The sequence below is a fragment of the Mirounga leonina genome, unplaced genomic scaffold, assembly GCF_011800145.1.
Source record: "Mirounga leonina isolate KUSES-001 unplaced genomic scaffold, KU_Mleo_1.0 Mir_115, whole genome shotgun sequence".
In the NCBI taxonomy this organism is placed as follows: Eukaryota; Metazoa; Chordata; class Mammalia; order Carnivora; family Phocidae; genus Mirounga; species Mirounga leonina.
In genome coordinates, this window is record NW_023270268.1 from 67068044 (window position 1) to 67083715 (window position 15672).

General features: G+C 34.6%; 1 protein-coding gene across 1 annotated transcript in view; it reads left to right on the forward strand.

The window, feature by feature from the left end:
• Positions 1-14938, forward strand: part of NAALADL2 (N-acetylated alpha-linked acidic dipeptidase like 2) — a gene marked incomplete at its 5' end in the record, with an annotated part of 857615 nt that extends 842677 nt beyond the window's left edge. The window contains one exon of the mRNA XM_034988848.1: positions 12263-14938. Within this exon, the coding sequence (XP_034844739.1) occupies positions 12263-12461 (199 nt within the window). The remainder of the gene's footprint in view (positions 1-12262) is intronic.
• Positions 14939-15672: the final 734 nt, after the last annotated feature.

Here is a 15672-nt window from a genome sequence, read left to right on the forward strand (position 1 = left end):
AAACCAAATTATTATGACTTTCTCCTTCCTTTGTGATAGCTTGGTTTATACATCCATTGATTACTTCAAGAAACCTATGCATTATTACCAAGAGAATGTGCTAAATATCATAAGTGAAGGAGGGTCTACAAATAAGAGTCTAAGTAATAACAGATCTCTTTTATTTCGGGGCCCAAAATGGTCACCAATCCATTGTCAACCTAGCATTTCAAGCCATGAGCACCAGTCTATGAGAAATGGAACTCAAATCGATACCTATTTGCCTTCCTATTTTTAGGAGTAAAGGTTTGATTAAATATTGTCTAAAAGGTACACATCCTTTTGTCTAACATAATCAGAACCCATCAATGGGCAAATGATTGAAAGGCGTTTATTTTAACTGAAATATTTCACCAATCTTTGATATAGGACCAGGGACTTTTTTTGAGTACTGTTCTAAGAGTTGAAATTCTAGATTTACTTTCCTGTTTAAGCCACACTAAGGATGCATCATTTAAGATTTCCAGGTTGTCTCCTCATCTTGGAGCAGGAAATAGTTGCTTGTAAAACAATTTGAGGGCAGATTTTTTTCCCCCTCTGTTGTCAGTATATTCCTCCCTTCCCTTTGTTAATAATCTCTTCAGTTATCTCTTCAAATATAATCCAACATTTTCATTTTATCAATTAAAATGTATGAGCCCAATGCATTCAGTTTTATTTTTATAGGAATAACTTTCTTTTACATTTAGTATGTTATTATTTACATAATGTTAATTACATGATGTAATTTTGTATATAATGGCACATGTCACTGGGATAAACATGTTTGGAAACAAAACAAGACCTCCTAGTAAAGGTAAACTCATTGGAGGGAATTGTTAAGGGTGTATGGGTATCTCCCAATTGGTTTAAGTAACAGAGTAGGAAAAATGCAGACTCCTCTAATGTATCTCAGACTCATTGCATCTGAATTTCTTCAGCAGATTTAAAATTTCCTCAGGTTATTCTTATACACATTCAATTTGATAACCACTGCTGGAATATTATAGAGCACTTGCTAGCTTTTAATAGAAGGGAGAAAAGTGCTATGCAGTAGAACAGCAATATAGAGGATAATTCTAAGAGAACCCTGTTGGAATATACTTTCCCTTTCCATCATTAGTGTAGTAGATATTTGTTAGGTTGACATTCTAAAATTTATTACTGCCTAATATCAGAACTTCTTTCCTATATGAGGGCAATTCCCTGTGAGCTTGGTAGGAAGCAACGCTTATCTCCCTCAACGGAAGTTGAATAGGTCCAGATAGTTTGTTCCAGAGTGAGGGGACAAGCATGTGACCTAAGTTAGCCAATTGGATGGTCTCTCCCAGGTCCTTAAATCTGAAATAAGTGACACAAAAATGTAAGGGCAATTCAAGATTATTCATGCTAGTTGCGGATCAAGACTCTGACAGTGGCAGAGTGAATGTTAAGAGACAGCAATGCTGCCATGGTAAAGGAATGTTCTCAGTGCAGTGGTGATGGTATCACTGTGTCAAATAGACATCAGTGTCATAAACTTGTTCCTATGGCAGAATCTTAGAAGTACTCTGTGATACTTAGCTTCTCTTGATTAGTGCCTGGGTCTCAATGTGTTTCATTACTTCTGTAAATTATAATATATATATAAATTATATATATATATATATATTTATTTATTGTAAATGTGTGTGTGTATATATACACATACTTTTTAAATATTTTACTTAACACATTTATTTTCTCCAGTTTTATTGAAATGGAATTAACATACAATATTGTATTAGTTTAAGATGCACAACATAATTAATGCATTTATATATTACAAAACGATTACCACAATGACTTTAGTTCACATCCATCACCTCATATAGTTACAGATTTGTGTGTGTGTGTGTGATGAGAACTTTTAAGATCTGCCCTCTTAGAAACTTTCAATTATCCAATGTAATATTGTTAACTATAGTCACCATGCTGTATATTTCATCCCGACTTATTTACCTTATAACTGGAAGTTTATGGAATTTTGTACCTCTTGGTCACCTGCACCCTTTCCCCTCACCACTCCCTCAATCCCACCCTGCTTCTGGCAACCACCAATCCCTGTTCTGTTTCTATGCTTTTGGGGTTATTTTTTTGGATTCCACATATAAATGAGATTCTACAGTATACACATTTTTAATAAATTTATATTTTCTTAAATTATACATGATTAGTTTTGATTGGTGTCCAAATGCACATGGACTTTGATTTGGGTATCTGTGGACCATTTTCAACCCTGACACCCATGACTAAGAGTGCAAATGAATACATCTTCTTTTCGAGTTCCCTAAGCAAAGAATAGATATTTCTACTATTTATTCACAATGTGTATTTTTTTTACATCAACTTCAACATAATAGAAATTTGCCTATCCAGTACGTACATTTTGAAAATAATTAATAAGACTGCAAAATTAGGTGATTTTAGTTTTTTTTTTAATTTGCATAGTAAACTGTATATGGATCCATTTGTTTACAGGTACAAACCACAGCATTTTATTTCCTTATACTAGCAAAAATAGTTACAGACAGTAATACTCCTGTAAATTGTGAACAAATTTACACAGCTAAGGAATAGCACCAGAGTTCCTTTAAAACATTATTTTTTGTCACATTTACAAAGTGAATGTTTAGTAAGTTAACGTGTAACAATTCTGTAAAATATGAAAGGTAATCCTCCTACTTTTTTAGAGTAATTTTACGTCAAAACATTCATTCCTTCATTATATACCTCCAACCTTTGTGATCAACATTCATAGCTCAGATAGTCACTCTACTTAGTTTTTTTTCTAGCTAAAGTTAAACACTTTATTGTTCTGTTAATTTCTACATTTTCAAATCATCTCAAATAAAATACTTGTTATTTAAGGAAGGCCATGCATTTTTTAGCTCAAGGAGGTTATTTTCAAACATCAACTAAATAAGTTATGTAAATCTTCAGGTTAAAAAATATCTATAGTTATTAAGGAAAATATGTATGTGTTTTTAATAACTATATAATTAATAAGTATTGTATATCTGGATACATTTGATGGAAAGTAGCATAAAACCCTACACAAAGTAGTGTCTTCACTCACATAATTGAAAGTCAAAGCAGATTTTAGGTTCAGCATCTCTATTATATGACCAGGGAATATGTTTCTGTCTCTCAGCTCTGCTTCCATGGTATCATGTCAAAGCTGATTTTCCTCCTGTTGGAAAAAGTGGATGTACCATTTTCAGATTTCATATCCATAACCCATACTATTCAAAAGCAGAAAAGGGATTAACTTTTAGTGGTCCTTTCAAAAAAGCAAGGAACCACTGCTCTTAGAGTCCTGCAGAAAGTCTCCCTTCAAATTCAATTCCCAACATATGCCCATTGTTGAAATAATCCATTTGATTAAGGAATTACCTTATGCTGAATTGATTAGGACTATGTTATCTGAGTCAATATTACGGTGATTGGAATCAAATGAGCCAAGTTTAACTGATACTATCAGGATCTACCCCTGGAGATTTTCCCACAAACCATAAGACATGTGGTGAAGACTGCATAGAATATTTATAGAAATTGTACTATATCCCCATAAAAAGTATATGACATAGATAAGATACACAAAAACATTTATAACAAAGCCAATATTTTCTAATAGTCTAAGATATATATGTATATATACACATATACATAAAATAAGGTGAAAAGTTTTGTAAAATATGAAATTAAATAATCTCATACCATAGAACGCATTCTAAATGCATTATATAGACAATACATTAAATAATAATTTATTCATTATGTGCTTAGCTTTCAACATAGACTGTAAACTCTTTTCTATCCTTACTCATATTAGATGTTAAATAAGGGCTGTTGAGTAGAAAAAGCAAAAAGATCAATATTGGCTCAATTACTTGCTTTGTTTAAATAGACACAGCCTAAATTATAAACCTTTGCCTTTAGAGTGAACTTTTCAAAACAAATAGTTCACATCCCTTTCACTATTGGAATAAAAAAAAATAAATGAAGAAAAACCTGAATTACTTATTTTGTTTGGTTTTGTGGTCTCAGCATTGCTGTTTACTAAAGGTAATGAAGGTAAGGAAAGAATAATGGAGAAAGGGAAAATGCAAATATTTGGAGTACAGATTAAAGGAAATGTATTGTTAAGTTAATTGACAAGAGTCTATAGGGCATTCAAATGAAATTGTCCTTGGAGGGTGCTGATGATAGAAACTCCCATACTAAGAGAAAATGACTTCTAAATAAGTTAAGAAAGAAAAGTCACCTAAATATTGAGGTCTAAGCCATTCATACAGGTGGAAGTAAGATGGAAAGAAAAAAACAGTGATGAAGTTAAAGACAAGAAAAAAATTATGTGAGTGTGGGAAAAAAGTGGTTAAATTCTGGAAGGTGCTAAGGATGTGTTAATCTTTGATTTCTCGGACCCCTTTTGATTCAGTGGGAAATTCTGGAGTGCAGAAATAAAATTTTTCTTTATTGGTAAGCCATTAAGCACTGCACCATTCAAGGGAGTCTTCCTTGAATATCTTAAAAGATATCCTCTTCTCAGGGAACTTCTCTTGAGAAATAATATAGCTAGATGGACTGAGAAGTCTTGAGACATAGAATACAGTTGTTAAGTCATTCTACTGTTCTCTGCTTTCTTTTATATGTAATTTTAATGCAAACAGAAATATTTTTGTTCATTTCTTGGGCTGTACCTCAGCAAGATGATCCATATTAAAACAAAACAAAAAACAAACCAAAAAAACCAGTAAGCTATAACGATTAACTTATTTTTTGTTTAGTGGAAAAATCTCACCTGCTACTCCAAACAGATTTTAAAACTTCGAACAGATGAACACAGGTATCCTAATTTTGTAATGCATACATCATGGGGACTGTTTCGCATGATTTTTCAACAGTGTCTTCCAAACGCAGCTAGTCACTTAAAAAACTGTCAAATCCACAGCATACATTGTACTCTGTCAATGTTAATAAGAGAGAATAGAGACCTGATTCCTATAGCAACATTAACCTTTCCCTTCCCACAGGGAAGTAAAACACTACAACTCATATCAATCATTTATTGCCCCATTGAAAATCACCCCCAAATTTAGTAGCTTAAAACTACTATTTATTTTGTCTGTAATTCTTCAGTATGGCCACCTAGGCTGGACTCAGCTGGGTGATTCTCCTGATCTGGGCCAGGCTGGGTATCTCTCGCCTGTGTTTATGTCTGCAACCAGTGCTTTGGCTACCAACTTGGCTGGGGGCTAGATAGTATAGGAGGGCCTCACTCAGCTGAACAGCTCCTCTCTATGTGTTCTCTTTTTTTCCAGCAGGCTAACAGGATCATTCACATGGTGGTTTGGCAGGATTCCAGAGAAAGAGAGGGAGCATGCAAGACCTTCTAAGGCATAGGCTCACCACAGAAGCCACATTCTACTGGTCAAAGCAAATATTAAGGCCAAACCAGAATAAGTAGGCAAGGGAATAGACTCCATTTGTTGATGGATTGGAGCTACAGTCATATTTTGAGGAGGCTTGCATAGAAGGAGAGGAATAATGACAGCCATTTTTGTAAACTATCTACACGTGTTATTTCATTCTCAGTTGTCTGAGGAGTGAGTTTGTGGCTTGGCAATATCACAATGGTCTTAATTCTCATTCTGCTCTTGCAAGTATAGACCAAATTCAAATTTAGTTGAAAAGATATGTGTACTATAAGTAGTGCAGCCGTGTATTTTGTGAATTGTCATGGACATAGTATCCAAGTCAAATGGTCTTTCCTAATGTTGATATACCTACAGCAGTCCACTGTTAACTATGGAGTACAGTTAGTATAATCCTTAAAAGTAGCCACAACTGTAAATATTGAGCTGGCTTTTTGTCTCTGCATGCAGCATGTATGCCTAATCAGTTTTGAAAGACATGGTTTATTATTTACTGTGATTTCATTTCAGAGTTTCTCAACATGAAGTATAATGAATGTTAACTCAAGTTTAAGATGGGTGGCATCCTATGCCCATTTCTTAATATAAGAAGGAACATTTGAAAGAGAGTCATCATTTCCATCATTAATTTGCTAATTCACACACAAGGAAATGACTCATGAAGACTTTAGCTCACTTTGTTTCAAAATTCATTTTCTTCAGTTTTCCTTTGCCTAAGCTGAATGGGAAAGATTTGTCAGTTGAGTAAAGATGCTTCATCTCCTTCACTGATGCTGTGGGAGTTATTAATTAGGTTTCTGAGTTTGGCACTGCTCTTTCCTGGTCGCCGTGATGTGTCGTTGAAACAGACCCATTAAGATGAGTGATGTGTGTTGTAATTTCATTAGTGTCATCAATAATGTATTACACTTTCCTTTTAGTAGTCTCTTTGTGTTGTGTGTGGGTCAGGATGACTGTATGAATTACATTTTAAGATCCAAATTGTTACAGATGAGGGAAGATAGGCATGAGGGTGGAATTAATGTTATTTTAAGCACGATAACTACAAAAATGATTTCAATTAAATAATATTTTAATTAGGTCTGATGTCTCTACATGCCATACTGAGATACATGTTGTGTGTATGCAAATAGGATGGTGATTTATTGAATTAATAACACAGTCCATTCTCTCTACAAGGAAACTTTCTGAACTGGACTACACAGGTGTATATAAGAGCAGGAATGGTTCGTTAAGGTATATAATTCCTTGTGATTGTAAAAGGCAGAGTCTTGACATGGAAACTCTTCAAGTGTATTTTCTTACTTTCTTTCCACCCTACTTTCCTGCCAGACATGAGTCTTTTGACTGGCTATTTGCCAATTCCCAGTCTACCCTACGCTGAAAAATATGACCCATCACTGAGAAAGCAAGACATATTTGAGTACTCTGATATAGTATATATTGTTGAAATCTTTTAACTCCATTTACTGAGGTTTAATGCTGATGACATAAATGGGAATACAAAGAGCTTTTGGCTTAGAAGCTTCCATCAGAATCATTGATCTAATTTGAAATATTTTCAAAGGCAAGAATAATTTGCATATTAAAAAATGGTACAGTAGTTTTGCCCTCCAAGGATGATCCTGGAGTACTTAAAGTTAATGATTGAATATGAAAGAAAGTTCTCAGAACTAAGAAATGTATGGAAATGTATGTGATGAAATGTAAAAACATGGCTGGGTTTTGATTTTTGTCTTCCATTCAAATATTAAAACTGAAATACTATGAGGGTACTTTTTTGAAAAAGGGCTCCAAATACAGAAATTTATTTTATATAAGTAGGAAGCTAAATGGTACACATTTAGTACACAAAAGAAAGATAGGAAAAGATGAGCTACTTCTGGAAATCAGTAGGAGAAATTTTTCTTCTCATGAAAATTTAAAGATATTTTTGTTATCCCTAATTTGTTTATAAGATAAAGCAATCTATCCAGGTAAAAAAAAAAAAAAAAAACTTCTATCACAATAAAGATCAACTAACTTAAGTTATACCAGCAGCTCCCTAAAATGAAAGTTTTCTCTTACATTATGATGAAAGAATCTGGTCACTTATCTTCAAGTAGAATCTTAATATCTGTAGTTTTATGCTGATTTGTATCCCGTTTGGGTAGAAATGGATATGAGTGTTTATCTTACATAATAGCTTGCCACAGCTTACTACTTGAAATATGTAGCATATGGAAAATGTGTTTAGCTCCTTGTGGAATTTCACAAACCAAAAAAGGATCCATTTCTATTCACATGGCTTGTTTACAGTCATTATAAAAGTATGTTACTGTGTTGCTTACTACTTAGAAAAAGCAAATATTGGCGCACTGTAGACTCTATTGCATTGGTCTTTAAGAAGTATATGTATTGCTTTCCCGTTTAAAAAAAAGAGAGATTATATTTCTTGTGTTTTAGACCTAAACATTCTTTTAAGGATCTATTTTTAGTCTTCGACCTTATCACTCTTCTAGATACTTTATAGCAGTTATGCTGAAATTTTACATATATATATTAGAGATTGTGCTCATGCTTAAATGAATTATCATTGAGGGATTAATCTTGTAACCTTTTATGAGCATGTTTTATTAATATCTTATCATTAAATTTAATATTAATAATATTTAACATTTAATAACCATAGAATGTGTATGTAGGAATATATTTTGTGCCAGTGGGTTTTGAAAATGTGCAAAGGTCACTATACTAGTATAAAAATTATTAAACATGCTCCCCATAATATATTAATTGCACTCATTCAGTTCATTTAAGAGGCAGTTCTGGATAACCAAGATTATAATACTTTTGTTTGTCAGCATGCTTAACAATATGCCTTCCAGGAATGGAAGTATTTGGTATAGCTTTTCAAAATATCTGTTGCACTCTTACATTCTGGAAATATATTTCCCGAGAAATGATTTATAATTAAACAGAAAACTGATAAAGTAGAAGGAGAGAATTTAAAACTATAACTATTATACTAATTTAGTTATTCTTATTGGTAAAGCAGTATATGTTGTCTATAAAAGAGTACCTTTTAATTGATTGAATAATTAAAGTATATTTTAAACTGTTTTTATCTTCAAAAGATCTTATTAAATCATTTACCTTTCATATATATATATTTGTTTGTTTGTTTAAATGGCTCACTATGAATTTAAACATTTGGTAGGTATCCTGACACTAAAAATCCACTCTTTTTTTAAAAATGGCAATTGAAAAAGATTATGTAAAGATGAAAAAAATAACTTTTATATAGGCTATGTCAGGTAGGAGAATACATGTGACTATCTGAAGCAGTTTTATCTCCATTTGGAAAAATTCCATGGTGGTATCAAGGTTCCTCTGTATTATTTGGTTTCTTTTATTTCCCACCCCCCCTTAATGATGCAAAACGAGTAAAAATATTTAGGGAAATTGTCTTTAGGTATTTCACTAATTCTCACTATTTTAAGTTATTTTAATAAAATCAAAACTTATACATAGAAACATGTACATACGGATACTGTACATATGTACATGTATAATGGCTTGCACGATTACATTAGCATGGTTGAATGGCTACTTCTGACAATCCCTTTAATTTTATGAACACTATGGGAATGGCAGAAGGGAAATCTCTATTCTAAAAAGAGTGTTCTAATTATGGAAACAGATCCCAATTTTTGGATCGGAGTACAACTTATGACCAGAGAATTATACATGATCCACTTGCTACTCCATTTGGAAGATGTTTTTCTCCCTCCCATATTCAGGGAATATATGTTTCCTAATACAAGTTTTATACCTGAATTCAAGAATATTTGGAATCTAGAGAATACCTTTCTTGCTCTGGGGTTTACTAGTTTACTAGTTTACTCATAGGCACAAAAATCAAGAATATTAGATCATTAGCGATAGTTCTCATTTTAGATGATCTTTTTTGAAAATTCATTGAAATAGCCTCAGAGTTTAAAGATCTTCTGCCCTACTGCCACCCACTATGTACTTACTGTCAACTTAGATTTTTCTCCAAAGACAGAAATTTAAGACAGTTTTATTCTTAAATAGTTAATGCTTAAGATGCAAAATAAAATGGATTGATGTAATTTACACCAATATTATTGAGGATCTACTAAGTTCCCATCACTGAACTAAGCCTGATAAAAATTTAGGTAATTAAATCACCATGACTGAAGATCTCCTATGTTCACAACACTAAATGAGACCCGATAAAGAAGTAAACCTGGTGTGTAAAGCAATGATATCCTGGCATGTCCTTTAAAATATAGGGTACAGGGTCCCACCACAGAGAAGGAAAGACCCTGAAAAGATGGGGAAGTCACTATCATCAGAGACCAGTTATATACATAAAGAAAAGAGATGACTTGCAGGATTCTGGTGTGAGTGAGTAGGTAGATTCAGTACACCACAGAGTACAAAGTGGGAAGTTCAGGAGAAGCTGAGATAGAGGAGTTAGGATGAGATAGGAAACAAGAATTCAGAACTCTCTATAAATGGAGGTTAGTTTCAGGGAAGGTATAAATTAGTTAAATCTGTACCATAGCCCTCACTTCATCTTCTCAAAATTAACCATCACTGTGTAACTCACATCTTTGTCCCCTTTCATCTGGACTAAGTGGTTCTCCAGGCTTTGTATTACAAAGTGATCATGCCAAATAAAATCTCATAACCTTTCTCTTTTGCTTAAAACCTTTCACCGGTTTCTTATGTCTGTAAGAAAAAGTGTGATTTCCTCCACTTGGTATGGAAGGGCCGATAGGATGGCTGGGCTCCCTCTCCCAGCTCCGGTACAGCTGCCCTTGCTGGCCTTGCACATTGTTCATACAGAAACTCTGGTATTGATCCACTGGGCAGACCAAGCTATTCTATTTATATCTGCCTCTCTCATTAGACCATGGAATTTCAGTTAATTTGGGCTGGGAATAAGTTAAATGATGTAATAATCCATAGTTTTCTGCCAAAATGCATCTCTTTCTATCTATCAATGATAAAAGGGAGCACTTTAGATTTGCCCAAGGCCAAATTCTTCTTTCTAAGAAATTTGGATAAATTTCAGGGCACCATTTAATATACACTCCACACTTATGAGAAGATAGCATTCTAAATATCAAATATATACAAAAGAAGAGAGAATGTATAATGCATTCTATTATCCAATTTCAACAATTTTTAACTAATGGTCAATCTTGTTCCATCCATACTGTCCATGGCTCTACTCCCCTTTTTCTTCCCGGATGTTCTGAAGCAAAATCCTAGACATGATATAACCTTTCATTCGCAAATATTACTATATGTATTTCTAGAAAATAAGGACATTTTTGAAAACATACTGAAAATACCATCATCACACCTAAAATATTAACAATTCCTTAATATTAACAAATCTCCAATTAGTATTCAATTTTGCACTGCTTCTCATTCTTTAAACACTTTGAGTAAAAACCTGGTGAAGTCTCTACTTCATGACTGGTTGATATGTTTCTTTTGGTCTAAAGCAGTTGTCCATCAGGGGCAATTTTGCCCTGTAAGGGACAATTTTGGCAGTCTGGAGACATTTTTCATTTTCACAACTGCTATAGACTGAATGTTTGTATCCTCCCAAAATACATGAGTTAAAACCCTAACCCCAATGAGATGGTATTTGTAGGTGGGATCTTTGGGAGCTAATTAAGGTTAGATGAGTTCATGCAGGTGGGGCCCTCATATTGGGACAATTGCCCTCATAAAAAGAGGAGAAGAGGGGCGCCTGGGTGGCTCAGTCGTTAAGTGTCTGCCTTCAGCTCAGGTCATGATCCCAGGGTCCTGGGATCGAGCCCCACATTGGGCTCCCTGCTCAGTGGGGAGCCTGCTTCTCCCTCTCTCCCTCCCCCTGCTTGTGTTCCCTCTCTCGCTGTGTCTCTCTCTGTCAAATAAATAAATAAAATAAAATAAAAAAAAAAAAAAAGAGGAGAAGACACAGGATCTGTGTGTGTGTGTGTGTGCACCAGGCAAGGACTTGTGAGAACAGAAACAGGAAGAAGACTCCAACCAAGAGCCCAGCCGTGCTGGCACCTTGGTTTCAGACACCCAACCTCAGAACTGTGAGAAATAAACCTTTGTTGGTCAAGCCACACAGTGTATAGTATTCTGTTATAGCAGCCTGAATTCACCGACACAACTAAAGGGGAGTGCTGCTGGTATCTAGTGGCTAGAGGCCAGGGATACTGCTAAACATCCTGCAATGCATAGGACAGCTACACAATAAAGAATCACCCAGCTCCAAATGTCAAGAGCCCGAGGTTGACAAACCCTAGTCTGGAGGTTTTCCTTCACCTATATTTTATTGCTGTTATTTGTTGAATAAGCTGGATCATTTGTCCTACAGAGTTCCCCACAGTTCACATTTGCTAATAACACATCGTTTTATCATTTAAGGTATTTCTCTGTCTCCTGTATTTATTGGCAATTAGATTTAGAAGCTTCATCAGATTCAGATTCAACTTTTTCAGCAAAACTACTTTATTCTGTTTCATAGATAGTATTGTACACTTCCATGAGGGGGCATGTAATGTCTAACGATCTCTCATCACTATGGGAAGCTTGATGACCAATGTCGTATCCATTAAATCATTAGAAGTTGAAAAAATGTTGATAAGTGTATTTTTATAATTTCTTCATTTACTGCAAATGTCACTGTTTCTTGGAAATAGTTATTACAATGTTCGATATGAAAAGACTATTGTGCCTAGGACATTTACACATTCCTTATTTCTTTTTAGAAATATACTGTACCACCTTGATGAGAAGACAAGCCAGTTTTCAATCCTCCTGGAGGCGCAGGAGCGCTGCAAGTTACTTGCCTCAAATGAGACCCTTCAAGAAGCCCTGTCAAAGGTGTTGAACAGCATTAATTCAGCTCAGGTTTACTTCAAAGCAGGACTTGATGTGTTCGAGAGTGTCTTGGTTGGAAAGAACTGAGAAAACTCTCAGCATTTTAAGAAGTTTGTTTACAATTCCTCAAGCAAAAGCTCTAATCTAACAGGATTTTCTGACATTGAAGACTTCCCCCCAGTGACTTTTTATACAAGTCTAAAGCTATTATGACATTGTGTTTTTAAATGTACATTTAAAAGAGCATTTTGCACATTTAATATTTTCTTATATCGACATCTCTGAATATGTCAAAGCAAGTTATTGAAATAATCCTTAAGATTTATCTATTAAAAAGAAATCTGCTGTATTTTTATATATATAAAATATGTGGGGGGAAAAGTTCCAAGAAGTTCTGGACAATCTTCACTCCTAGGGATAAAACATATAGGAACAGAAGTTATTCCCTATGTTACAGCTTTTAATGACCTAGTTTCTATAATAGATGTGGAGAGTTGATATGGTTTCAGATTAACTTCACTAGTAAGTATTCAATATGAAGAATCCAAGTATTCCGACTGACTGATTGGTCGACCAAAACCACTTTGAATGTTTCTATTTTATGAAATGAAGTGCCTGTTCGTCATACAACTAGATGTAGTAATACACTGGTTATGAAATTGTATTTTTTAAGTATTAATGAAAAAAAGAGCCATAAACATTCCAGGGGAATATCTCAAAGTAGTTGCACAGAGCAATTTAAATGCAAATTTTTTCCTAACAACTTATAAGGTGACTAGCTTTGAAACCCCTAATTTGCCTCAGTTGATTTTGTACAAATTTCAGGAGTGATATAAGTCTTATGAGGGAGAAAATATTTCTGATTTCTTCTTCTGTTGGTTCTGTTGGAAGCACTGAAACCCAGCTACTCTGAAATGAAAGCATTTTGCATCACTCTTCCTTCTTGTATCTTTTCTGAAACTCCTTCTTGTAAGGCGGTTTTAACAGAATACCATGTAATCTCCACAGGAAAGTAGCAAAATGTCTCTTTGAAAACCCAAACTATCTTAAAAAGCATCGAATTGCTATTTCTGCCACTGACAAAAAGGACTTACAATGAAAGAAATAGTTGTTTGATCAATGAAAAACTTCTTAATTCTGTGAAGAAACTTTTGATATTTTTCCTTCTTTATGCTTCCTTGTGACTAAGATGAAAGTAGCAGATATTCATGCTTCTAATTTTATGCAGAAAATACAGTGTTACTATAAGAGTGTGTCTTCCCCACACTTCAATTCTTCTCTCATGTGGAAAATGAAGTTTTTCCTATTGACATTGTCATGAAATGGCCCGAGCATCCACTATTTCCCCCAAAGCCTAAAATTCTGTCTGTTAGGTGACAGTTTAAACTTTGAGCTTTATCCTTAGAAATGTGCTTCTGGTATTGAATAAAGCAATTCCCCTTAGGAAACATATCCTCAGTATATTTTATGTGCATCGTCTCTACCTAACACAACACCCTCTGTAGCTACTCCACCAGAGCAACATTACAGCCAACGCTTGTGTGTCGGAGTCTCCAGTTTTTATGGATAAGCATAAACCTACTCTTAGTTTAAAGGAAAGCTACAGTTGAGGAGAAAGAATTAATCAGTATTGATTAATTGATTTATAAGGGTCAGCTGTTCCTATCATAAGTAATGTTGATATGCTCAAGGCAAAGAGGAGAATTGATGCAATTAGCTAGATAATTCGAACAGAAATCCATTTTCCTATGAATTGCTTGTGCACACATATTTTTAAGTGACCAATGAAGCTACCTTACAAATTTTTTAAAACCAATGTGCTTGTTTGAAAATATTTCCCATGTTGAGGAGTATCTACACGGAAAGGCTAAGAGGACCAGCCTCCTGCGTGCCGCCACATCAGTGCCCTCGTTCGCTCCGCAGAAATCAATAGCAGAACAGAGGTGAGAAGACACATACAAACACCATTTGTGGCCAAATAAGAGAATGCTTTCTGCCAAAGGATCTTCCATATTTAACCAAGCTTCAGTGTGTTCTTCCAGTTTTTCATTTAGAGTTGAAGTTAATTTAAAGCAAGCAACATTTTGGCATCGAAGCTGAATTTAAAGCAAGCAAAAACAAATAATTATTAGTTCGGTAGTTTATCATTTTAAAACAAAATCCTAAGGAAACTTACTCCCTTAGTCTGTAAGACTGTCGAAAGCACAAAATACATGTTTGTACTTTTTTGTCTAAAGATTGCGTACCTACGTAAACCACACTGCATAGATAAAAATCTCATATTATGTATTCTCCCTTCTAGATTATATGATATTTGCTATTTGAAAAAAAACTAAAGTTAACTATGTACTAGTGTGTTTTTATTAGTCTATTTAAGAGATTATGTGAAGAAAGTAAATTATAGTTAAAACAGATGTCCACTAAATCTATAGATGCTGCTTTAGATCTTTGACTGCAACAAACCTCTTAACTAGAACATCACTGCTATGGGGTTCCTCTAAATTTATATCATTTTATTTTTTTTCCCTAACAAATCCAAGTAAATAAAATCCTATGGAAGTTAATAACAACTGTTTTTGGTGAATTGATAGTAGGTTTAAACTGTTGTGGAGATATCTGGGTGCCTGGTGCTTCTCACAATCTGTACATAGAATGGCTCCAGGGCATAAAGAGTCACAAATGGTTATTCTCCCAAGAAAATGTGGCAGATGTTCGCCACTTAAATTTGGGTTCAGGAAGAGTATACGTGAGCTACTGCCCTTTGCGGAAAAGCAGAGGTTCTGTAAAAAAAAAGCGTAAGTGACATTCTGGTCTAAGCCCTAGGAAATTACCTTCAGCCAGAGAAAGAAAGCATTGTCACTCCGATCAGATGCAGTGAGTGAAGCCAAGGTGATTAGCAACATGGATATAGTCACAGGTTTAGTTAGAAAAAACACTAAACTAAAAAGCACTGGAATTTAATTTCTCTGCTTTCCCATGCAATATATCCAACTCTCTCCCTGAGGTGCTAGGGCTGCACATGACTTTTTCCAGTGCATTCTATGTAACTAGCCATTCAACCAGAGGCTATATGGGGTGGAATCACTGCTTTTAAGTAAGGGCTAGCTCATTCTCTAACTACACATGAAAAACAAAACTGTCTATCCTAGGGAACCCAGGAAAAGGACACCAAGACTGGGTACTTTGAGGAAATGGGGAGAGTCTTTACATGACAACAGAAGTCAGGAAGGAGGGCACTGAGTAAAGTGCTTTTCTGAGAGGACATTTTAGCTCTATATTAAATCAGCAATCTAAATCA